Here is a 25,223-nt window from a genome sequence, read left to right on the forward strand (position 1 = left end):
TTATTCTGTAGCCCATTCCCTAAATAATAGCACTGGGGCATATTCTCATCTGCTGTGCTTTTTGCCCTTTTGCTGATTTCTTGAGTGTGTTAGAGGCCACCACCTGCCTTTGCTTGTGTGGTGGTGCTGTGCTTAGGAAGAACACAGTGTAGTAAAAATTCAACCAACGGCTGTATTCCCTCAGTGAAGCTCAAAATAGAACTGATTTTTTTCCTTCTTTATTATATTAGCCTAGTGTGTACTTTCACCTTAGTACTCGTAACATATTACTGCATGTATTTTCTTCCAGGTTGTATGTTTCTTGATGTTCTAATAAGTATAATTGTTCCAGGTACATTGTGGGGACTTGATAATTTTTTTTCATGAATCAATAGCTTAATGCAATGGCAGAATACTTGTTATGATTTCTCTTTTTCCCCAGAGTACTAGTATAAATCAATACAAATGTTTTGTAAACCATTTTGGTAATCTGTGAACAATAATCATGGTAAAGATTAGTCCTACATGTCTCTTTCCATGTCACCTAATTCTAAATATTTCAGATTGAACAGAAATTCCAGGGATCACTGTCATTTAAGGATGTGACTGTGGGCTTTACCCAGGAGGAGTGGGAGCACCTGGACCCTAGTCAGAGGTCTCTGTATAGGGACGTGATGCTGGAGAACTACAGCAACTTAGTCTCAGTAGGTAAGGCCCGCTTACTATGTAATTCTAAATAGCGTTTTTCATTCTTTTGCTCACGAAGCCCATGGGCACTCTGTAGTTTAATGATATTTAAGATTAAGAAAATGAGTGTAGATGGATCACTTATGTCCACCAGAAGATACTAATGTTCACCTCTCCAGTGAATTGTTCTGGTGGCCCATGACTGAGCAGCTCCAGAAGCTTCTCCTTCCTTCAGTGGCCATTTAGTCTAGGCTGCCTGGTTTAAGTCCTAAATTATTTCCTGTTAACAGGGTATTGTGTTACCAAACCAGAGGTGATCTTCAGGCTGGAGCAAGGAGAGGAACCGTGGATACTCAAGGAAGAGTTTTCAAGCCAGAGCTACCCAGGTGAGTTAATGTGACCTGTACAGATTAATATCAGGGGATTTATTATTTCCCTGTAGTTTATTCAGGGGTTGTCACCTGTGAGATGTTTTTCAAGAGTATCTCTTTAGAGGTCCTAAATCTTGGAAGTAACTGAGAATATTGATTTCAAAATCAAACCTCCAATTACCACTCTCACAAAAAACATTCTCCTTTTTGATTTTTTTTTTTAATGTTTACCATTCTTATACCTGCCTATAGTGCAATCTTTGCCCGCCACATCTTTACTGTTATTTTTCTTGTTTGCTCTCTGTTTTTCAAAGCAATTGAGTTGTCTACTTTATCTCCATTATCCTGCATTTCTTTTGCTGTCAGACATGCTTTTATACACTCAGTTTTTGACTCAGTAAGTAAATTTTGAGTATTTGCTATATGCCAGTCATTTTCTAAGAGCTGAGGATATAGTAGTAAAAAAAAAACCAAAAAACCCTTAAATGAGTTTATAAAAGTGGCCCTTAACACATAAATTCATATTTATATTTGTGTGTATTAAACATTCTATGGTGTTAAAGACTATCAAAGAAATTAAACAAGGTTAGATTGATAATAGAGTATGTTACTTTAAGAACAACAGGGGAAATCTGAATGAGTTCAACATGAGGGCAGAAATTTGAATGAAATGACTGTGAGCTGTGAGGATTCTGCCTCTTTTCAGCAGGGGTAACAGCACCTGGCAGCCCTGGGTAGGAATATGCCCAGTGGTTTTGAGGAATAACAAAAAAGTCACAGTGGCTGAAGGGGAGTGTTGGCAGGAGGAGGGGAAAAGGGTGATGTCAGGGAGGCAGCTAGAGTCCTAAGGCAAGAGTATCATAAGCCTTATTAAATAAGTTCATATTATTATTGATTTAGTGGTAGATTTTCAGCAAATGAGCAACGTCTGATTTATGTTTGTATAAGATTGTTCTCACCTCTATAGGGAAAATATTGGAAAGGGGATAAGGGCATAGAGGCTCATTAAGGGACTGTAGTAGTTTTCCTTATGAGTGGTTATGGTGTCTCAGAGTTGGAAGGTGTGGAGGTAATGGGATGAAGTTTGATTCTCTCAATATTTAGAAAGTGGAGACCGGGAGCGGTGGCTCACGCCTGTAATCCTAGCACTCTGGGAGGCCAAGGCGGGTGGATTGTTTGAGCTCAGGAGTTCGAGACCAGCCTGCGCAAGAGCAAGACCCAGTCTCTACTAAAATTAGAAAGAAATTAATTGGACAACTAAAAATATATAGAAAAAATTAGCCGGGCATGGTGGCGCATGCCTGTAGTCCCAGCTACTCGGGAGACTGAGGCAGGAGTCTGAGGTTGCTGTGAGCTAGGCTGACGCCACGGCACTCTAGCCTAGGCAAAAGAGTGAGACTCTGTCTCAAAAAAAAAGAAAGTGGGGCAATCACAAAAGAACCAACATTTGTAACATCAGAGTACCAGAAGGGGAGGAGACAGTTATTTAAAGTATTTGAAAAAATAATGCTTGAAAAGGCCCCACATTCAGCAAAAGACAAAACTACACATTCAAGAATCTGAGGTAACATCAAATAAGAGAAATCCACGCCGAAGGCACAGCACAATGAAATTTCTGAAAACTAAAAGTCTTCAGAGTAGCCAGAGGGAAACTGCACACAACTTACAAGGAAGGACAGTGGAATTCTCATCTGAAGCTGTGGGGGCCAAAGGAAGTAGTGTATTTTTTCAGGTACTGAAAGAAAAGTATCAAGTAAAAACTCTGTATCTTGTGAAAATATATTCATGAAACAAGGAGAACTAAAGACATTATTAGAAAGGAAAACTAAGAGAAAATGTTGCTGGCAAACCTACCTTTAATAAATGGCTAGAAGAAGTTCTCTAAATAGAAAGGAAATAACACAAGAATGCTTGGAATGCAGAAAAGAAAAAACATTGAAAGTTGACAAAAATAGGGATAAATATATAGATTATTTTTCTCATGAGTTTCTGAAATCATATTTGATGGTTAGAGCAAAAGTTATATGATTTGATTCTCTATGTAGAGGCATACTTAAGAAAATTATATTTAAAAAGTTGGGAGGATTAAGGGATCTAAATGGAGTTAAGCTTTATACATTTATACATTTCACTTGAAGTGGTAAAATATTGATGCTTATCACAGTGGTAACTGTGGTAAGTTACATATGTATAGTTTAATACCTAGAACAACTACTAAGAAAACTATGAAAAGTGGTATACTTAGAAACACTATAAATAAACCAAGAAAGACTCTGAAAAAATATTCAGGTAACCAATAGGAAAGTAAGAAAAGAGGAACAGATGAATGAGAAACTGAGAAAACAAATAGCAGCCTAACAGAGCAATATTTACCTTAAATGTAAATGATCAAAGTACACTAATTAAAATAGAAATTCGCAGTGTTGATAAAGTAAAAAACATGATTTCAAAATGTTATCTATAGGAAACTCATAACATAGCTAACAACATAGGACGATAAAAAATAGAGAAAGATATACCATACAAACATTAATCAAAACAAAGTAAGAATGGCCCTATTAATAGCAGATTAAGCAGACTCCAGAGTAAAGAAAATTATTAGACAAAAGGAAGAACATTATATAATTGTAAAAGGATCAATCCAGCAAAAATGCAATGATCCTAAATGTGTCTCCACCAAACAAGAACCTCAAAGTACATGAAACATCAACCAAAAGGATTGAAGCAAAATTTATAGTACAGTGCCCCATAACAATAGTATACACTTTTTTCTCAAGTGCCCATGGAACATTCCAAAAGATAGAGCACATCCTGGGCCATAAAGAAACCTCAACGGATTTATTTATTTTTAAAAATTCAGTTTTTAAAAAAATTCAGTGGATTCAGGGGGTACAAGTGTTTTTAATTACGTAGATGAATTGTATTATGCTGAAGTCAGGGCTTTCAGTGTACCTGTCACCAGAGTAGTATAGATTGTACTCGATAGGTAGTGTTTTATCCTTCAGCCTCTGCTCTCCCTCCCTGCTTTTTAGTTTCCAGTGTCTGTTATATCACTTTATAACCGTATATACCCATTGTTTACTTCCTGCTTACAAGTGAGAACATGTGCTATTTGTTTTTCCATTCCTGAGATACTTCACTTAGGATAATGGTCTCCAGTTCCATCCAAGTTATGACAGAAGATATTATTTCATTACTTTTTATGGCTGAGTAGTACTCCATGGGATGTGTGTGTGTGTGTGTGTGTGTGTATGTATGTATACACACACCATATTTTCTTTATCGATTTATCAGTTGATGGGTACTTAAGTTGATTCCATATCTTTGCAATTGTGAATTGTGCTGCAGTAAACATTCGGGTGCAGATGTCACTTTGATATGATGACTTCTTTTCTTTTAGGTAGAAATCCTGGTGGGACTGTGGGATCAAATGGTAGGTGTACTTTTAGTTCTTTGAGGAATCTCCATACTGTTTTCCATAGAGGTTGTACTAGCTTACATTCCCACCAAGAGGGTATAAGCATTCTCTTTTCATCTCATACACACCAATAGCTGTTGTTTGTTGACTTTCTAATAATGTTCATTTTGACAGGGATAAGGTGGTATCTCATTGTGGTTTTAATTTGCATTTCCTTGATGATTCATGATGTTGAGCGTTTTTTTCATATGTTCATTGGCCATTTGTATATCTTCTTTTGAAAACAGTTTGTTCCTGTCTTTTATCCACTTTTGGTTGGGGTTATTTGCTTTTTTCTTGTGATTTGTTTGAATTCTTTTTAGATTCTGTATATTAGTCCTTTGCCAGATGTATAGTTCGTGAATATTTTCTCCTGTTCTGTAGGTTGCCTATTCAATTGATTTTTTTCCTTTGCTGTGCAGAAACTTTTTAATTTAATTAAGTCCCATTTATTTATTTTTGTTGTTCCTGTATTTGCTTTTGGAGTCTTATTCATAAATTCTTTGCCTAGGCCAGTGTCCAGAAGAGTTTTTTCTTACCTTCTAGGATTTTTATGGTCTCAGGTCTTATATTTAAGTCTTTAATCCATCTTGTTAATTTTTGTATATGGTGAAAGATAAGGATCCAGTTTCATTCATCTACGTGTGGCTCTCCAGTATTCCCAGCATCATTTATTGAATCAGGGGCGTCCTTTCCCCAGTGTATGTTTTTGTCTGTTTGTTGAAAATCAGTTGGTTGTAGCTATATGGTTTTATTTCAGGGTTCTCTATTCTGTTCCATTGGTCTGTTTGTCTACCTTTATACCAATATCATGTTGTTTTGGTTACCATAGCCTTGTCGTATAATTTGAAGTCCGGTAATGTGATGCCTACAGATTTGTTCTTTTTGCTTAGGATTGCTTTGGCTATTTGGGCTCTTTTTTGATTCCATATGAAATTTGGAATTGTTTTTTTCTAGTTCTGTGAAAAATGATGTTGGGTATTTTAATGGGAATTGCATTGAATCTGTAAACACTTTGGGCAGTATGTACCTTTTAATAATATTGATTCTTCCAAACCATGAGCATGGGAAGTTTTTCCATTTGTGTCATCTATGATTTCTTTCATCAGTGTTTTGTAATTCTCCTTGTAGAGATCTTTCACCTCCTTGATTAAGTATATTCCTAGATATTTTCTTTGCAGCTATTGTAAATGATATTAGGCTCTTGATTTGACTCTCAGCTTGACTATTATTAGTGTATAGAAATGCTACTGATTTGTATACATTAATTTTGTTACCTCAGACTCACTGAATTTATTTATCAATTCCAGGAGTCTTTTGGAGGAGTCTTTAGGATTTTCAACAATTTTAAAAGAACTGAAGTCATACTGAGGATGTTTTCTGGCCATAATAAAATCAAATTATGATTCAGTAATAGAAAGATGATAGAAAAATATTCACTCACTTGAAAATTAAACAACAAACTTCTAAATAGTGAGTGCATGGATCAAAGAAGCACATCAAAAGAAATTTTAAAAATGCATAGAACTGAGTGAAAATAAAGACACACCATATCAATGTATGTGGGAAATAGCTAATTTTACGATAGGGAAATTTATAGCCCTAAGTGCTAACATTAGAAAAGAAGAAAGATGTCAACGTGTAATTAACTTTCTAACTAGAAAAGAGCAAAATAAAATCTCCACAAGCAGAAGGAAGAAAATAAAGCTAAGAGCAGAAATCAGTGAAAATGGAAATAGGAGAATAGTAGAGAAAACTAATGAAACACGTGGTTCTTTGAAAAAAATCAGTAAAATTGATAAACCGCTAGCAATATTGACAAAAATATGAAAAAGACAACACCAATATCAGGAAAGAAACAGGGAATATCACACCAGCATCCATTCAGAGGATAATAAGGCAATATTGTCAACAACTTTATGCTCATAAATTTCACAACATAGAAGAAGTGTACTGGTTCTTCAGGAGCCACAGCACTATCAAAAGTCAGTCAAGGCAATATAGATAATTTGAATGGTCCCATAGATTGTAATAAAGGTTGACATAGATAACTTGAATCAAAGAAATTAAATTTTCAATAAAAAGCTCTAAAAAAAGCAATCTTCCAGCACAAGAGAACTGTAGTTTTCACTAAAGTATTCTACCAAACATTTAAACAAGAATTAATGATGATTTTACACAATGTGTTCAGACAATAGAGGAGGAAGACACGGACATATGATAAAATTCAGTATCCATCTGTGATGATAACTCTGCAAACTAGAAATGAAGAGGAACTTCCTCAACTTGATAAAAGAACATCTACAAAAAATATCCATAGCAAATATCATATTTACTGAATGGTTTCCCTGTGAAACACTGAATGCTTTCCCTATAGATCTGGGGACAAGTGAAGGATGTTTGCTCTTACCATTCTTCTTCAGTATAGTACTGTAACTTCTGACAAACACAGTAAGGCAAGAAAAAAAAATAGAATGTGTATAGACTGAGAGAGGAGAAATAAAACTGTCCATATTTCCCCTTGATGAAGTAATTCCATATATAGAAAATGCTAAGGAATCTTATTTTAGAAAACCTCCCAGAACCAGTGAATGATTTCCACAAAGTTTCAGGATATAAAATGAATACACATATAATCAGTCCATTTCTCTCCACTTACAAAGAACACATGGAGACACCACTTTTTCCATATAAATTATTACATATAAAATAAAATACTTTGGTGTATAAATTTAAGAAAATATTAAAATATGGATAGGACCTTTATGCTGAAAATGACAAAATGCTGATGAAAGAAATAAAAGAATACCTAAGTAAATGAAGACACATGGTCACTTTATGGATTGAAAGAATCAACATAGTAAATATGTCAGTTCTCTCCAAATTGATCTGTAGGTCTAATGGCATTCCTGTCAAAATTCCAGTAAGGTTTTTTAGACCTAAATAACATTATTCCAAAATTTGTATAAATTATAAGCAAAAGAACTAGATATATCTGAAACAATTTTGAAAAAGAGAGTAGTGAAGTAGGAGGATTATAACAGTCCCCCCTTATCTACGATTTTGCTTTCTGCAATTTCAGTTGCCCAAGGTCAGCTGCAGTTCAAAAGCAGTAGAAAGGGATATTCCAGACATAAACAATTAATAAGTTTTAAATTGCACACCATTCCGAGTAGCATGATGAGATTTTGCACCATCCAGCCCTTTTCCATCCGGGACGTCAATCAACCCAGGTTGTGCATCTTCCCTGTCTAGTATATCCAGGCTGTATATGCTACCTGCTTATTAGTCACTTGGTTATCAAGTCAGCTGCCAAGGTATCGCAGTGCTAGTGTTCAGGTAACCCTTATTTTGCTTAATGGCCCTAAAGTACAAGAGTAGTGATGCTGGCATGTTGTTATAATTGTTCTATTTTGTTACTAGTTATTGTTGTTAATCTCTTAGTGTGCCTAATTTATAAATTTAACTTTATCATAGGTATGTATAGAGGCAAAAACATAGTATTGTAGGGCTGGTACTATCCGCAGTTTCCCACATCCACTGGGGGTTGTGGAACGGATCCCCCTCAGATAAGAGGGTACTACTGTGTATAGCTACGTTAATCAAGGAAACATGGTATTGGTGGAATATACACATTAATGCAATGTTCACATGGAACAATGGAAAAGAATAGAAAACCTAGAAATTATAGACTGTGTGTCCTAAAATTATGTTGGAGCCCTCACCTCCAGTTTGATAATATTTGGAGATAGAGCCTTTGGGAGGAATGAGAGTCAGATTAGGTCATGCAAGTGGGGCTCTTATGTTGGTATTAGTGGCCTTATAGTAAGAGGAAGAGAGGGAGATTGCTCTGTGTCCATGTCCTCGTGAGAACACAATGACTGTCTGCAACCCAGAAGGATGGCCCTCACCAGGGCCTGACTGTGCTGGTATCTTGATCTCAGACTTCTAGCCTCCAAAACAGTAAGAAAATAAATTTGTTGTTTAAGGCACTCAGTCTGTGGTGTTTTGCCCTGGCAGCCTGAACTAAGACACATGCCAAACTGATTTTTTGACAAAAATGCAAAAGAAATTCAGTGTAGGAATTCAACAAATGATGCTGGGGCATTTTGAGAATATCCCTTTTTTATTGTGATAATTATACATAACATGAAATTTGACATTTTAACCATTTATCTATTTTTTTATTTTTATTTTTTGGAGACAGAGTCTCACTCTGTTGCCCTAGCTAGTGGCATCATTGTAGCTCACTGCAACCTCAAACTCCTGGGCTTAAGTGATCTTCCTGCCTCAGCCTCCTGAGTAGCTGGGACTATAGGCACAGACCATCACGCCTGGCTGATTTTTCTACTATTTGTAGAGATGGGGTCTCACTCTTGCTTAGGCTGGTCTCAAACTCCTGTGCTCAAGTGATCCTCCTGCCTCAGCCTCCCAGAGTGCTAGGATTACAGGTGTGGAGCCATCATGCCTGGCCCTATTTTAACCATTTTAAAACGGTTGTGCAGTCATCACTATTTCCAAAACATTTTCATCACTCCAAGCAGAAACTTTATAACCTTTAAGCAGTAACTACTCATTCCTTCCTCCCACCTTCCCATGGTAACTGCTAATCTACTTTCTGTCTGTATAAATTTGATTGTAAATATTTCATATCAGTGGAATTATAGCAATATTTGTCCTTTTGTGTCTGCCTTAACTTAGCATAATGATTTCAAGGTTCGTCTGTATTGTAACAAGTATAGGAACTTTTTTTCTTTCCTGGCTGAATAATATTCCATTGTTCGTGTGTATTGCATTTTGTTTATTCACTTCATCTGTTGATGTACACTTATGTTGTACACCTTTTGGCTATTGTGAATAATGCTGCGGTGAACGTTGGCAAATAATTATCTGTTCAAGTCCGTGTTTTCAGTTCTTTTGGTTATATACCCAGGAGTGGAATTTTAGCTTTTTGAGGAACCCCTGAACTGTTTTTAATTTACCTATTTTTTCTTTTGTTGCTCTTATACTTCATGTCATATCTAAGAATCCATTGTGAAATCCAAGGTTTTCCTTATGCTTTCTTCTAATCATTTTATTGTTTTAACTATTAAATTTAGGTTGTTGATCCATGTTAATTTTTGATGTGGTTTAAGGTAGGGATATAACTTCATTCTTTTCATGTGGAAATCCAGTTGACTCAGCATCATTTGTTGAAGAGACTTTTCTTTCCTCCAGTTTGTAGACTTGGTATCATTGTCCAAAGTCAGACAGCCATAGATGATGTATTTTTTGGACTCTAAATTATATTTCATTTGTCTATGTCTGTATGTGTGCATGGCCACACTGTTTTGATTACTATAGCTTTCTAGTAAGTTTTGAAATTGGAAATTGTAAGTTCTCTCTGTTCTTTTTTAAAATCGTTTTGGCTATTTAAGATCCTTTATAATTCCGTGTGATTTTGAGGATCAGCTTTTCATTTCTGTAAAAATTCTGACTGAATTTTGATAGGGATTGTGTTGAACTGTATCATTTTGGATGGCATTGCCATCTTAACAATATGAAATCTTTCAAACTGTGAACATGAGATTGTTTCATTTATTTATGCCTTCCTTAATATCTTTAGCAATGTTTTGTAGTTTTCAGTGTACAAGTCTTACACCTTCTTAAATTTATTTTGAGATATTTTATTCTTTCAGATGCTACTATAAATAGAATTGCTTTCTTAATTTCCTCTTCACATTGTTCTTTGCAGGTGTGTAGAAACACAGCTGATTTTTGTGTGTTGCACACTGCAACTTTGCTGAATTTGTTTATTAGCTATGGTAGCTTTCTTGTAGATTCTTTGTGATCTTTATTTAGGGTTATGTTATGTGTGAGTAGACATAGTTTTACTTTTTCCTTTCCAGGTGATGCCTTTGTTTCTTGTTTAATTGCTTGAACTTATACTATTAATACAATGTTGAATAGTACCGGTGAAAGTTGGTATCCATGTCTTGTTCCTGATGTTAGGAGAAAAACCTTTCACTGATGAGTATGATGTAAGCTGTGAATTTTCCATAAATACTCTTTATCATGTTGAGAAGGTTCTATTCTTTGTTTTCCGAGTATGCTTATCTCATGAAAGGGGGTTGGATTTTGTCAGATCCCTTTTTTGCATCAATTGAGATGATTCGTTTTATTAATGTAGTGCATTATGTTGATTTTCTTATGTTTAAACCATACTAGCGTTTTGTACGTTCCACTTGGTCATGGTGTGTAACCCTTTCAACATACTGTTCATAAATTTTGGTGGTATTTGTGTGTGTGTGTGTGTGCACGCATGCGCACCTGCGTGTGGGTATTTTTGCATCTACATTCATGAGGGATATTGGCCTGTAATTTGTTTGTTTGTTTGTTTTTTTTTTTTTGGTCATGTCTTTATCTGGCTGTTGTGTCAGGGTAATAATGCTGGCCTCTTAGACTTGAATAGCAAGTCTTTGCTCCCCTTCTATTTTTGGAAGAGGTTGAAAAGGATTGGTATTAATTTTTTTTTTAATATTTGGTAGAATTCACCTATGGAGTTATCTCTTCCTTGAGTTTTTCTGGTGGGCAGTTTCTGTGATTGATTCAATATCTTTACTCGGTACAGGTATTTTGAGATTTTCTATTTCTTCCTGAGTCAGTTTAGGGAATTTTTGTGTGTCTAGAAATTACCACATTTCATCTAGTTTATCTAATTTTTTAACCTATGGTTGTTTGTAGTATTCTCTTCTAATCTTCTTTATTTCTTTAAGGTTGCTAAATCATATCTGCGTTTCTGTTTCTCATTTTAGTTATTTGTGTCATCTCTCTTTTTTTGTTTGTTGGTCTAGCTAAAGATTTGTCTGATCTAAAGATTTTGCTGATCTCTTCAATGAGTCATCTTTTGGTTTTTTTATTTCTATTCTGTTCCCTATTTTACTCTTCATTATTTTATTTCTAACTCAATCCTAATCTTTATCATTTCATTTCTTCTGCTAGCTTTGGGCTTAGTTTTCTGTTTTTCTAGTTACTCAAGGTATAAAGTTAGGTTATTGATTTGAGTTCTTTATTCTGTTTTAGTGTAGGCATTTACAGCTATAAATTTTCCTCTGAGCACTACTGTCACTGCATCCCATAAGTTTTGGCATATTGTGTTTTCCATTTTTAATCGTCCATAAGTATTTTCTAATTTCTCTTATGTTTATTCTTTGACCTGTTGGTTGTTTAATTTCCACAGCATTTGTGAATCTTCTAGTTTTCCTTATTGATTTCTAACTTCGTTCCATCATGGTTGAAAAGATATTTTTGTATAGTTTCCATGGTTTCACATTTATTGAAACTTGTTTTGCGGTTTATCCTGGAGAATGTTTCATGCACATTTTAGAGGAAGGTATATTGTTTTGTTGGATGAAGTGTACTGTATGTGTCTGTTGGGCACAATTGATTTATGGTGTTACTCAAGCTCTCTCTTTGTAGATTTTCTGTCTAGATGTTCTGTCCATTATTTTAAGTGGTGTACTGCAGTCAAAAACTATTACTGTAGAACTGTTTCTTCTTTGAATTATGTCGGTGTTTGCCTTGCATATCCTGGGGCTCTGGTGCATATGTATTTATAATTTTTATATCTTATTGATAAATCGATCCCTTTGTCCATATATAAGTCCTTCTTTTTCTCTTGTGACAGTTCATGACTTAATCTGTTTGGTGTGAGATTAGTATAGTACCTCAACTGTCTTTGGTTAATATTTGCATGGAATATTTTTTATCAACCTTTCAGTTTTAGTTTATTTGTATTTTTCCATCTAAAGTAAGGCTGTTGTAGACAACACGTAGTTGGATCATGTTTTTTAAATCGATTCTTCCAGCCTCTGCCTTCTGATTGGAGAGTTCAATTCATTCACATTTAAAGTAACTGCTGATAAGGAAACACTTCGGCCATATTAGTTGTTTTCTGTATGTCTTATACCTTTTTTTTGTCCAATATTTCCTTTGTTACTGCCTTTTTTGTGTTCAGTTGATTTTTGTAGTGAGTCATTTTGATTGTCTTCTCATTTCCTTTTGTGTATACTTTTTAGATATTGTCTTTGGGGATTACATTTAGCATCCTGAATTTAGAACAATCTAGTTCAAATTGATTCCACCTTAACTTCAATAGCATATGAAAACTCTTGCTTCTATACAGCATCCCTGTCCCCTTTATGTTGTCGTTATCACTAATTATATCTGAATACATTGTGTGCCCAGTAATGTCAATTTATGTTTAGTTTTTATCCATTTGTCTTTTGAGTTCTCTTATGCAGTTAACATTATTGGAGATCTTTATTTATTCATCTGGATTTGAGTCTAGTGTTCTTTCATTTCATTCTGAAGGATACCTGTTATCATTTCTTACATGGCAGGTCTAGTAGTAACAAACTCACTTAGCATTTGTTTATCTAGGAATGTCTTCATTTCGCTCTCATTTTAAGAACAGTTTTACCAGGTACAGAATTCTCTGATGATGGTTGTTTTCTTTCAGCGATTTAAATATGCTATCTCACTGTCTCCTGGCCTTCATTTGATTTCTGATGAGAAATCAGCTGTTAATCTCATCCAGGATCCCTTGTACAAGTAAAAATGCCACAAAACTTTCCTACCATCTTGCAGTTGTCTTTTTCTTGATTTAGCATTCACTTGGTTACTGTCAATTTTTGATTGTTTTCCAGAGTTCTGACTCAGTTGGTTCTTATAGTTTCTCCTCGTTTTTTGATGTTTCTGTAGGGAGTTAAGCTTGGAATTGCCTACTCCATGACTTGGTGATGTCACTCAACAATGTTAGCTGAGTGGACTTGTTGTCCATTGTTCCACAGCAAAGATAATTTTGAGATATGCAAGGAAACAGGACCCATATGCAGGATCAGCAGCATGGCATTAGTAACTGCCTGTAAATGGACTCAGAAGTTGGATTTAGTAGATATCAAAAGCAACTGCTTATAGACATTTTTAAAGTTCCAAAGGAAATGATGTTAAAAGATTAAAGGAAGGTATAATAATAATGAATAAAATAGAAATTTTAGTAAAGATATAGAAAATGTAAAAAAGAATCAAATGGAAATACTGTAGTAGAAAAGTACAGTAACCAAAATGAAACATTTAATTAAGATGAATGGTACATTTGAGTTGGCAGGAGAATCAGTAATCAGGTGCAGATCAATGTCGATTGTGCAGTTTGAAGAAGAGCCAGTAAAGTAATGAAGAAAAATGAACAAAACCTTAGAGAAACACAGAGTGTCATTAGGTACACCAACGTAGGCACAATGGGTGTACGAGAATGAGGAAGGCAAAGGGAAAGAAAAACTATTTGAAGAAATCTCTGAAAACATCTAAAATTTGTTGAACACCAGTCTACCCATCCAGGAAGCTCAGGAAACTCACAGGAGGATAAATGCAAAGAGACTTACACCCAGACACATCATAATGAAAACATTTTCATTACTTAAGTGCATTTTATGCACTTACTTATATTACCAAAGTAAGAGTAACACTGAGTTCTCACTGATGACAGTGGAGATCAGAATTCATACGGCCGAATGAAAACTTTACCAAGAATCTTATATCCAGTAAAATTGTCTTTCAATAAGTGCAACAAAATAAAGATAACATACAGAGGATTCATTGCTAGCAGACATGCCTTATAAACGTGATAGTACAAGTGCTGGTGAGGATGTGGAGAAACTGGATTGTTCATACATTTTTGCTGATATTATAAAATAGTACAGTCATTCTGGAAAATGGTTTGTCAATTCCTTTTTGCGTGTGTGTGTGTCAATTTCTTTTAAAACTAAATACAAACTTAGCATATGACCCACTAGTTGTACTCTTAGGCATTTATGCTTGAGAAATGAAAATTTATTTAAAAAAAAAAAGTTTATGTTTCATCAAAAACAGGTACATGAATTTCATAGTGGTCTTATGGCTAATAACCCAAAGCTGAAACAATTCAGATGTTCTTGAATGGGCAAGTAGTTAAACTGATATGTCCATATCATGAAATGTTACTTATAATGGAATGAACTATCAATACGTGCAGCAACTTGGATGAATCTCAAGAGATTAAGCTGAATTAAAAAAATATATATGTAAAAAATTTACGTATTTCTTTTGGTCAACTCAAGAGCTGGGATCGACTCCCTACCCCCCAAATTTGGTGTAGCTATGGAGACTGATAATGATCCACATGTGTCTAGAGTATAAAAAAGCGTTTATTCCTCATAGGAGCAGGCAGAGAAAGATCCCAAGCAGGTCTGAAAATGGCTTGATAAAGAAGGCAGAAAAATGGCTTGCTTTTTTTGGTCATTAGGGGTCTGGGCTGGGGTGAGTCCACACAAGAAGCGTGGAATTTGTGTGGTTTGAATTTCCTTCCAGCACCAAGGGAGAGGGAGCACCTAGGTTTTATTATTGGTTTGCCTAAATGTTGGCTAGAGTGGAGACAGAGGGGTGGGATTTGAAATCTATTAGCAGCCAAATATCAAAAATAGAGCTAGGCTTTTATTGTAATACTTTATGGTTTTATTTGTATAACATTCTTGAAATGACAACATAGAGATGGAGAACAAATTAGTGGTCACCAGTGTCAGGAAGGCAGGGAAGGTGGGAGATGGCTCTGGTTAGGAAAGGGAAGCTTGTGGGATCCTTGTGATGGGACTGTTCTCATCTCCACTATTGTGGTCTTCATGCATATCTGTGCATACGGTGAATCCACACAACTAATGCATGTAAAACTTGTGGAATCAGTGTAAGATTGATTGAGTCTATGTCAGTTCTTGGCTGATACTGAACTGTAGTTATGCAGGATGTTACCATTGGGTGAAACTGGGGAGATGTTCAGGATCTTTGTATTATTTCTTCCAGCTGCATGTCAATCTAAAAATTATCTCCAAATAAAATGGTTTGTGAATTGTTTACCTAACTAGGAATAGTGCTACTTCTTAATCTTTAATAAAGGTCGAAAACATGGACAAAACATGGTGTCATTTAGTATTTGTTGAAAAATTAGAGCATATCTTCCAAATGAGAGATAGGAGTTCTTCAGTATTGCCGATCTTAGTAAATATCATAGAGGATAGTCTGTCTATTACACAGACAAGAAAAATAATAAAACATAAAGACTGGGAAGCCAAATTGTCATTTTTTAAAGATGATTTGTGATCTATACAAACAAAAATAAATAATCTACACAAAAGTGATTTAAATTAATGTTAGTTTAGCCAGGTGATTGGCTGTAAGAACAATGTTTAATATCAATTGTAAGTCATTTACTGTACACCATCAAACAGGTGTATAGTAAACAATTTTCTTGACAGTTTTATGGAGAGATAATTCACTGTACATTTCACAAATTTAACACTTATCATTTAATCATTGTTAGTATATTGCAGAATTGTATAGCCATCACTACGGTGGTTTTTTTTAGAACATTTTCGTCACCCCTAAAACAAACCCAGTATCCATTAACAGGTACTTTCAGTTTTCCTTTTCCCATAGTCCTTGGCAACCACCGATCAATTTTCTATCTGTATGGAATTGCCTAATCTGGATGATTCATATAAATGGAATCATATGTGACCTTTTCTGCCTGGCTTCTTTCACTTAGTGTAATGTTTTCAAGGTTCTTCCATGTTGTAGCATGTATCAATATTTCAATTGTTCTTATGGCCATATAAATTACGTTGTATGGAAATACCACATTTTATTTGTCCCATTTGTCAGTTGGTGGACATTTGTGTTTTTCCCCACTTTTTGGTGATTATGAACAATTCTGCTATGATCGTTTGTGTATAAGTTTTCTCATGGACATGTATTTTCAGTTATTTTGTATATATACCTAGAAGTAGATTGCTGGGTTATGGGGTGCCTCTGTGTTTAACCTTCCGGGGAACTGCCAGATTCTTTTCTGTAGAAGCTGGAGTAAGTGGATACATTCCCACCAGCAATGCATGAGTTATCTAATTTTTCCAGATCTTTGCCAATACTTTCTATTATCTGTCTTTTTGATTAATACCAATCCAGTAGTTGTAAAGTGGTATCTCATTGTGGTTTTTATTTGCATTTCCCAAATGGCTAATGATGCTGAACATTTTTTTATGTGCTCATTGGGTACTTATATATCTTCTTTACCTATTTAAAAAGTTCACTTTGTTTCATGACTTACAGAAAAATAGAGAAGATAGTAGAAAGAATTACCATATACCCTACACTGTTTCCCCCATTATTAACATTTTAGTATGGTACATTTTTGACAGTTATTAAACCAATATTGATACATTATTATTGACTTAAGTCCGTAGTTTTATTTAGATTTTGTTAATTTTTACCTAATATCCTTCTTTGTTCCAGGATCCCTTCCAGGGTACCATATTACATTTAGTTGTCGTGTCTCTTTAGGCTCCTCTTGGCTATGGTGGTTTCCCAGACATTCCTAGTTTTGGATGAACTTGGCAGTTTGGAGGAGTCCTGGTGAGAGTATATATAAATTCCACTTACTGGAATTTGTCTGATGTTTTTCTCTAGATAAGACTGGGATTATGGGTGTTTGGGAGGAAGGCCACAGTGATAAAGTACTATTTTTTGTCACATTATATCAAGTATGCATACTGTCACCATGTTTTATGACTTCTGATTTTGGCCTTAAATGACTTGGCTGAGATAATGTTTGTTGGTTTTCTCTACTATAAAGTTATGTTTTTTTCTCAACTTTCCATATCGTACACATTGGAAAAATGTCACTATGCACAGCTCACACCTAAGAAGTGGGGGTTTATACATTTTGTTGCTGTTGTTTTGGAGCACTTCTTTTCTTTCTGGCACTGTAAGTGCTCCAGGCTCATCTTGTATATTTCCCTCCTCAGTTCTAAAACCAGCCATTTCTGCATATAACCTGGTTCCTTTTATTGATGAATAATGTTGGAAACCAAGATCTGGGCTGAAGGTGTGCTTATGCTAATAGGGTGTCTGCCCTCTGAACTGACAGAGTGGGAAAATACACATGTGTATACTAACCCCTGTAAATACATGTATCTGCAAGTTTTTCTGTATGTAACCATCTGTATTTATATTAAGCTACACATGCCTTTATACTTATGTCTTCAACTCTAGTTCATTACCACATGGATCATTCTAGCTTCCTTCCTTGCTTATCTGTAAATGACCACACCCAACAGTAAGAGATTTGGCTCCAATCATCCATCATCCATTTACTTTAATTGTTCTTTCCCTGTATACATGTATAGCACTATCAGAATTGTTAATCATACCCATGTGGGAAATTTTATAATTTTATCAACTAAAGTACAGTAATTGTCTGCACATTCGCCTTTTGTGTCACAAACTCTATTTTCAATATTATTTAGATAAACACTTTTTCCTACATCGAATGGGGTCCTTCAATGGTGTCATTGTGTGCATTTGTAATATAGGTAGCTTCTTTTGGTACAGTCTGCCTTCATTTCTGGTTTTCCTGACTCCTAACTTAGGCGAAATGGGTAATTCCTTGAAATGTGCAGACTACTAAGATTTAATACAGGAGAAATAGATCATTCAAATAGGGCAATATCTGTAAAAGAAATTGAATCATTAAAGCTTTTAAAAAAAAATAATTACCAGGCTTTCTTGATTTCACTGGTGTATCCTACTCAACATTTAAGGAGGAAATAAACCAGTTCTCTACAATGTCTTTCACAAAAGAGATGCAGAGGGAACCTTTCTAACTCTTTCTTTAAGGCCATTATTTCTCTCATCCCAAAAGCAGATGAAGCCCTTACAAGGAAGAAAAACCACAGACCAGTATATCTCATGATCATAGATGCAAAAATCCAAATAGAATCCAACAGTGTTTGAGAAGGAATTAGACATTATGACCCACTGGCATTTATTTCAGATATGCAAGGCTGGTTCAACATTTGAAAATCAGTTAATCAATCCACCACATCAAACAGCTTACAGAAGAAAAATCATACATCAGCTGATGCAGACGAAGCATCTAACAAAATCTAATACTGATTCATGATAGAAACCGAGCAAACTAGGAATAGAGGGGAACTTCTTCAACGTAATTTTTAAAAAACCTACAAAAAACCTGTTGCAAACATACTTTATGGTGAGAAATTGCATGCTCTTTTCCTAAGATAAGGAATAAGGCTAGGATGTCCAGTCTTACCACTGTTATTCAGCATCTTACTGGAAATCATAGGTAATGCAATAAAACAACCAAATAAAAGGTATATAGATGGAAAAGGAAGAAATAAAACCCTTTGTTCTCAGAGGCGTGATTGTTGAAGGAGAAAATCCTAAAGAATTGACAGACTCCCAAAATGAATATATCATTGTAGCATAGTTGCAGGATACAAGCTTAATATGAAGAAAATCAATTGCCTTTTTCATTATTCATTGTGTTATTTGTCCTTTTATTGTTGAGTTCTATGAGTTCTTTACATATTCTGTGTACCAGTCCCTATAGGTATATTATTTGCCATATTTTTTTCCCATTTGTGGATTGTGATTTTATTGCTTTGACTTTGGGTTCTGTAGCAAAAGAGTTTTTCATTTCATGAAGTCCAATTTATTTTTTCTTTTGTTGCTTGTATGTCTGGTACTGCATCTAAAGAAGGCTTTGTCAATCCCAAGGGCACCAAGATTCACTAGTGTATTTTCTTCAAATAAATAGCTTTTTTTTTTCTCTTTTTTAAGAGACAAGCTCTTGCTTTGTCACCAGGCTGCAGTGCAGTTGGTATACACAGCTCACTGCAGTCTTGAACTCCTAGGCTGAAGCGATCCTCGTACCTCAGGCTCCCGAGTAGCTGGGACTACAGTTATGTGCCACCACATCCTACTAGTTTTTCTTATTTTTTATAGAAATGGGGTCACACTATGTTGTCAGGCTGGTCACAAACTCCTGGCCTCAAGCGGTCCTCTTTCCTCTGCCTCCCAAGGTTCTGAGATTACAGGTGTGAGCCACCACACCTGGCCAAATAAATAGCTTTTAAATTTAGATCTGTGATCTGTTTTCAATTATTTTTGTATGGTATGAGGAAAGGAATCATTTCCATTGTTTTGCGTGTAAATACATAGTTACATCAGCATCATTACTTGAAAACACTGTTTTTTAACTGTTGAATTGTCTTGGTACCCTTGTTGAAAATCAGCTGAACATACATACGGGTTTATTTATGAACTCTTCAGTTTCATTCCATATGTTCATCCTTATGCCATTACCATACTGTCTTGATTATTGTAGTTTTGTAGCTAACTTTGAAATTGGGAATTTTCTACTTTTTCAGGATTGTTTTGATTATTTTCAGTTCCTTAAATTTCCACATGAATTTTTAGATTGGTTTGTTAGTTTTTACAAAAAGGCAGTTGAGATTTTGGTAGGGATTGTATTGAATTTAGATATTACTTTGGCAGTTATTGCCATCTTAATGATATGAAGTTTATGTGATGCCATTCCCATTTATTGAGGCTGTCTTTAATTTGTTTTTAGCATTGTTTTTTGGTTTTCAGACGGTAAGCTTTGTACCTTTGTGATTAAAGTTATTTGTAAGTATTTTATTCTTTTTGATGCTATTGTAAATGGAATTATCTTCCTAATTTCATTTATGGTTTGTTCATTATAAGTGAACTGGTAGCCTACAATGTTGTTGAACTGACGTTTTGGTGGATTTTTAAGACTTCCTATATTTTAGACCAGGCAACTGCAAAGAAAGGTAGTTTTACTTCTTTTTCTCCAATTTGGTTGCTTCTCCCCACCCTCCACCCCACTTTTCTTGGTTAGAATCTTCTATGTAAGTGGCAAGAGTACATTTCTTATCTTTTTTTTTTTTTGAACTTAGAGGAAAATCATTCCACTTTTCATCATTTAGTATGATGTTCTCTGTGGACTTTTTGCAGATGCCTTTTATCAGGTTGGGGAAGTTTACCTCTATTCCTAGTTTGCTGATTTTATCAAGAGAAAAGGGTGTTCGATTGTGTCAAATGCTTTTTCTGTGTATATTGAGATGATCATGTGCTTGTCTTTTTTCTACTTACATAGTGTATTATATTAATTGATTTTCATATGATAAATCAACTTTCCATTACCAGGATAAATCCCACTTGGTCATGGCGTATAATCCTTTTTATGTTACTGGACAGAATTTGCTAGTATTTTGTTGAGGATTCATAGGTCTATGTTCATGTCACATTGGTCTATAGCAGGGGTGAGGAACCTGTGGCCTTCTAGATCCTTAAGTATGGCTTTTTGAATGAATCCAAATTTTACAGAACAAATTTTTATTTTTATGAATACATTTTTATTTGTCTTTTATATTTTTATTTTTTAAATGAACGTATTTAGAATACCAAAGAATAAAATAAGTTTTAACAAAATTATCCTTCCAGATTGACTGGCTCAATTAGAACATTAGTAAGCCATAAGGGCTAAATTGACAGCTGCTGCACTCATGATTTAGTTCTAACTTCCCCTGCCTGACTGGCGTGCTGTCGCTTAAGGCTGGTTGGTTAGAGTTTATGGGGGTCGAGTACGCCAGTCTGTTACCAGCTTTTGACAGTGGTGCACTGTGTTTTTGTCTGAAGTGGAATTTGTGAATAGTTGCACAGCTCAACGGTATTTTTAAATTCTGTCTGCTTAGTAGCCCATCATGTCAAAGAAGACCAAGAGAACGCTGAAGAAAACATTTTTTAATAAGGATTGGGAATTGCAATATTATCTTGTTTCTGCTAAAGATAAGATGATTTGCTTGCTTTGTGATACTGCAATATCAACATTAAAGAAATTCAACTCTTGTCAGCATTATAACACTCATAAGGACCAAATATTTTAAATTAGAGGGAGAGGTGTGACAGGTTGTATTGCAGAAATTAAAAGATGAAAAGCAAAAACAAAGACAGTTCTTTGAAGCAGCAATAAGACCTGGGAATAATGCCACTGAAGAAACTTATAAAATAGCTTATATACTTGGGAAAAGGGGAAGCCATTCAGTGATGTAGAAATTGTGAAAGAATGTATTGTTGAAGTTGGGGGATCCTTAGACCCTGATAATGTTTTAAAGTACAAAGGACTGCCTCTTTCAAGGAGAACCGTAACTGATCAGCAGCATGAATTAGTCTTCAACTTAACAGAACAACTTCATGCAATAGTTCAAAAGGAAAATATATATTATTCAATTGCTTTGGATGAATCAACTGATAATACTGACTCGGCACAGGTTTTATACTTCATTTGGATCATAACAAAAGATTTTCTTTGCTGCGAAGAGTTACTCTCTTTGGACAACTCTTGCGAACAGAACATGGGGAATAGATATCTTTAACAACGTCCAAGATACATGTTGTGAAATTGGACTGAATTTGTATGTATGTATAGACGGTGCAACTTCTATGACAGGGAAAGATGAAGTCTTTATTGCACAGATGAAAAAACTATTAACAAATTCAGATGCTCTCATTTCTTTTCATTGTATCTTGCATCTGCAAAATCTCTGTGCTAAAGCTGCTATTTTAAGTGACACTGCAGAAAGTTATAAATATTGTTCACTATGTTTGTTTAAATGCAACATGGCATTGTCAATTTTGTAACATGCTAAAGTTGAAGGATGAGGTATTCAGTGTGGATTTGCCCTATCATTCTAAAGTGCATTGGCTATCACAGGCTTAGGTGTTAGCCAAAATATTGTCTCTGTGAGAACAGAGAATTAAATTTTATGAATAGCAGAATCAGCAATGTGAATTATTGAAAGAAGATTTCTATAGGAATGCAGCATTTCTGTGTGATACCGTGTCAAATCAAAATATCATTTCTTTGCAAGGTAAAACTAAGTCTACATGTGGTATGTGGCAGAAAATCCAAATATTTCAAAAAAAGCTATCTTTTTTTCAAAACATTTCTTCAAAAGGAAATTTCAGATGAACATTTTCCCCAATTAGCAAAGGTCATTGATGAGCAGGATGATATATGGAAATCATTTGAAGAATAGGCAGCTGTTATAGACCTATTAATTAGAGAATACAATGAGAGGTTCAGTGACTTTGAAAATCATGACATCACACTCAAATTAGCATTTCAGCCTCACATAGTTAGTATCACCAAAGCACCTAAAGAACGACAGATGAAATTGATTGAGCTCTCAGTAGATGACATTTTAAAGTCATTGTTTGATGTTAAGAAAGATCCAGTTGAATTATGAGAAAATGCAGAATACCCACACTTTCTGCAACATGCCCGAGAAATGCTTTCTTACTTTTCAGCCACTTATTGCTGCAAATCTACATTCTCCTACCTAACCCAAATCAAGATGCCCTTAAGGTCACAAATGACTGATACCCATCTACAAGATCAACTCAAACTGCAGACCTCCATGCTGCAACCAGATTTCAAATATTTCCCAGCAAAAAGCAGATACAACAAAAGTCATTAAAAGGTAACTTTAAAATTAGTTTCAGTTTTTGAAGTTATTAAGTACATAGTAGTTATATTTTTACAAAATTACGTACATTTGTAAGAATAGTTAATTGAGGTTTCTTAAATGTGGCCTTATTTGATTACAGGTAGATAAATGCAGCCTTCCAACATGAAAAGCTTCCCCACCTCTGGTCTGTAGTTTTCTTTTCCTGTGTCTGTTTTTGATACGAGGGTAATATCAGGATCATAGGATGAGTTGGCAAGGGCCTTCCTTCCTTCCTTCCTTCCTTACCTTTCCTTTCTTTTCTTCCTTTCCTTTCTTTTCTTCCCTCCTTCCCTCCCTTCCTTCCTTCTTTCCTCTTTTTCTTTTTCTTTCTTTCCTTCCTTCCTTCCTTCCTTCCTTCCTTTCCTTTCCTTTCTTCCTTTTCCTTCCTCCCTCCCTCCCTTCCTTTTTTTGAGTAATTGATATTTCTTTGTAAATATTTGGGAAAATTCACCAGTGAAGCCATCTGGAACTGAGCACTTTTTTTTTTTTTTTTAATGGGAAGTTTTAGAACTACTAATTCAATCTTTTTACTTATTATAATTCTTTTCAGATTTTTGTTTTTTCTTGAGTTGGTTTCATTAGTTTTTGTTATTGTAGGGATTTTTCCATTTCATTGAAGTTGTATAATTTGTTGGCATATATTGTTCATAGCATTCTCTTATAATTCTTTTTATTTCTGTGCAAATGCTAGTGATATATTTGATCCTTAACTTTAGTAATTTGAATCTTTTGTTTCCCAAAATCAGTTTAGCTAGAGGGTTTGTCAATTTTGTTGATTTTTATCTCCCAAGAAACAGCTATAGTTTTTCCATTCTCTCTTTCATTAATTTTTGATCTTTCTTGTTTCCTTTCCTTCTGCTTGCTTTGGGTTTGTATTGCTTTTCTCATCTAGTTTTCTAAGGTTAGTTTTTTGATTTGAGATCTTTTTTAGTGTGGTTATTTACAGCCGTGCATTTTTCTCTAAGCATGCTTTACCTGTGTCCCATAAGTTTTGGTGTGTTACATCATTTTTACTTATCTCGGGTATTTTTCTAATTTTCTTCATCATTGCTTCTTTAACTTTTTTTTTTTTTTACTTAGGCATAAGTTATTTAATTTGTGCCTGTTGTGAATTTTCAGAATTCCTTTGTTATTGATTTGTGGTTTCTTCCTGCTGTGGTCAGGGAGTCCTTTTAAATCTATCCTGAGGAAGGGAATATTTCATGTGCACTTTTGAAGAATGTCTTTCTGTTTTAAAGTGTTCTGTCTGTCTCTTAGATCTGGTTTCTTTGTGTTATACTTCATATCTTCTATTTCCTTATTTATATTTTGACCATTTTTTCTATCACTGAAAGTTGGGTATTAAAGTCTGCAATTATTGTTGACTTGTGTATTTTTTCTTTCAATTCTGTCAGTTTTTGCTTCATGTACTTTGAAGCTCTGTTGTTAGTGACACATATGCTTAGAATTGTTATGTCTTTTTATTGATTGACCTTTTTATCATTATAAAATGTCCCTCTTTATCTTTAGTAACAGTTTTTGTATTAAAGTACATTTTGTATGATATTAGGATAGCTACTCCAGCTGTATGAATCCCATATGCTTGATAAATCTTTTTGTTTTTTAATTTTCAGTGTATTTGTATCTTTGAGTCTAAAGTAGATCTCTTGCATACAAGAGATTTTCACATTTTATACAACCTGAGAATTGCTGCCTTTCTATCGGATTTTTAAATACATTTCTATTTTCCTGTTATAATCAGTAGACAGTCCCTGACTTACAATGGTTTGACTTAACAATTTTTCAACTTCACAATGAGTTTATTAGGATGTAATCCCACTGGAAGTTGGCTTCACTGGTGAATTTTCCCAAATATTTACAAAGAAATATCAATTACTCAAAAAAAAAATCAACTTATGATTTTTTCGACTTCACAGTGCATTTATTAGGATGTAGCCCCCCTTGTATGTGGCAAAAGCATCTGGACTTATGATGATTTGACTTAGAATATTTCAACTTTACAATGGGTTTATTGGGGTATTAAATGCATTTTAACTTATGGTATTTTCAACTTATGATGGGTGTGTGATGGGTAAGTTGAAAAACATCTGTAGTTGGGTTTACATATGACATTTTATTTTTTGATTGTTCATGCTTTTTTGATTTTCTGTCATTTTCTGCTTTTTTCATGAAGTGGATATAGTGTAAGATTTTAATTCCTTTAATGATTGTTTTCATTTTAAAAAATTATTTAGGCCAGGCGCGGTGGCTCACACCTGTAATCCTAGC

General features: G+C 34.7%; 1 protein-coding gene across 1 annotated transcript in view; it reads left to right on the forward strand.

The window, feature by feature from the left end:
* The first annotated feature begins 580 nt into the window (after positions 1 to 580).
* The window catches only part of LOC105824121 (zinc finger protein 33B-like), a 35,627-nt gene continuing 10,984 nt past the window's right edge, over positions 581 to 25,223 (forward strand). The window contains exons 1-3 of the mRNA XM_012661491.1: positions 581 to 687; positions 957 to 1,052; positions 4,438 to 4,470. Of these exons, the coding sequence (XP_012516945.1) occupies positions 654 to 687; positions 957 to 1,052; positions 4,438 to 4,470 (163 nt within the window). The 5' untranslated portion in view covers positions 581 to 653. The remainder of the gene's footprint in view (positions 688 to 956; positions 1,053 to 4,437; positions 4,471 to 25,223) is intronic.

Source organism: Propithecus coquereli, unplaced genomic scaffold, assembly GCF_000956105.1.
Source record: "Propithecus coquereli isolate 6110/MARCELLA unplaced genomic scaffold, Pcoq_1.0 Scaffold712, whole genome shotgun sequence".
NCBI classification, from domain to species: domain Eukaryota; kingdom Metazoa; phylum Chordata; class Mammalia; order Primates; family Indriidae; genus Propithecus; species Propithecus coquereli.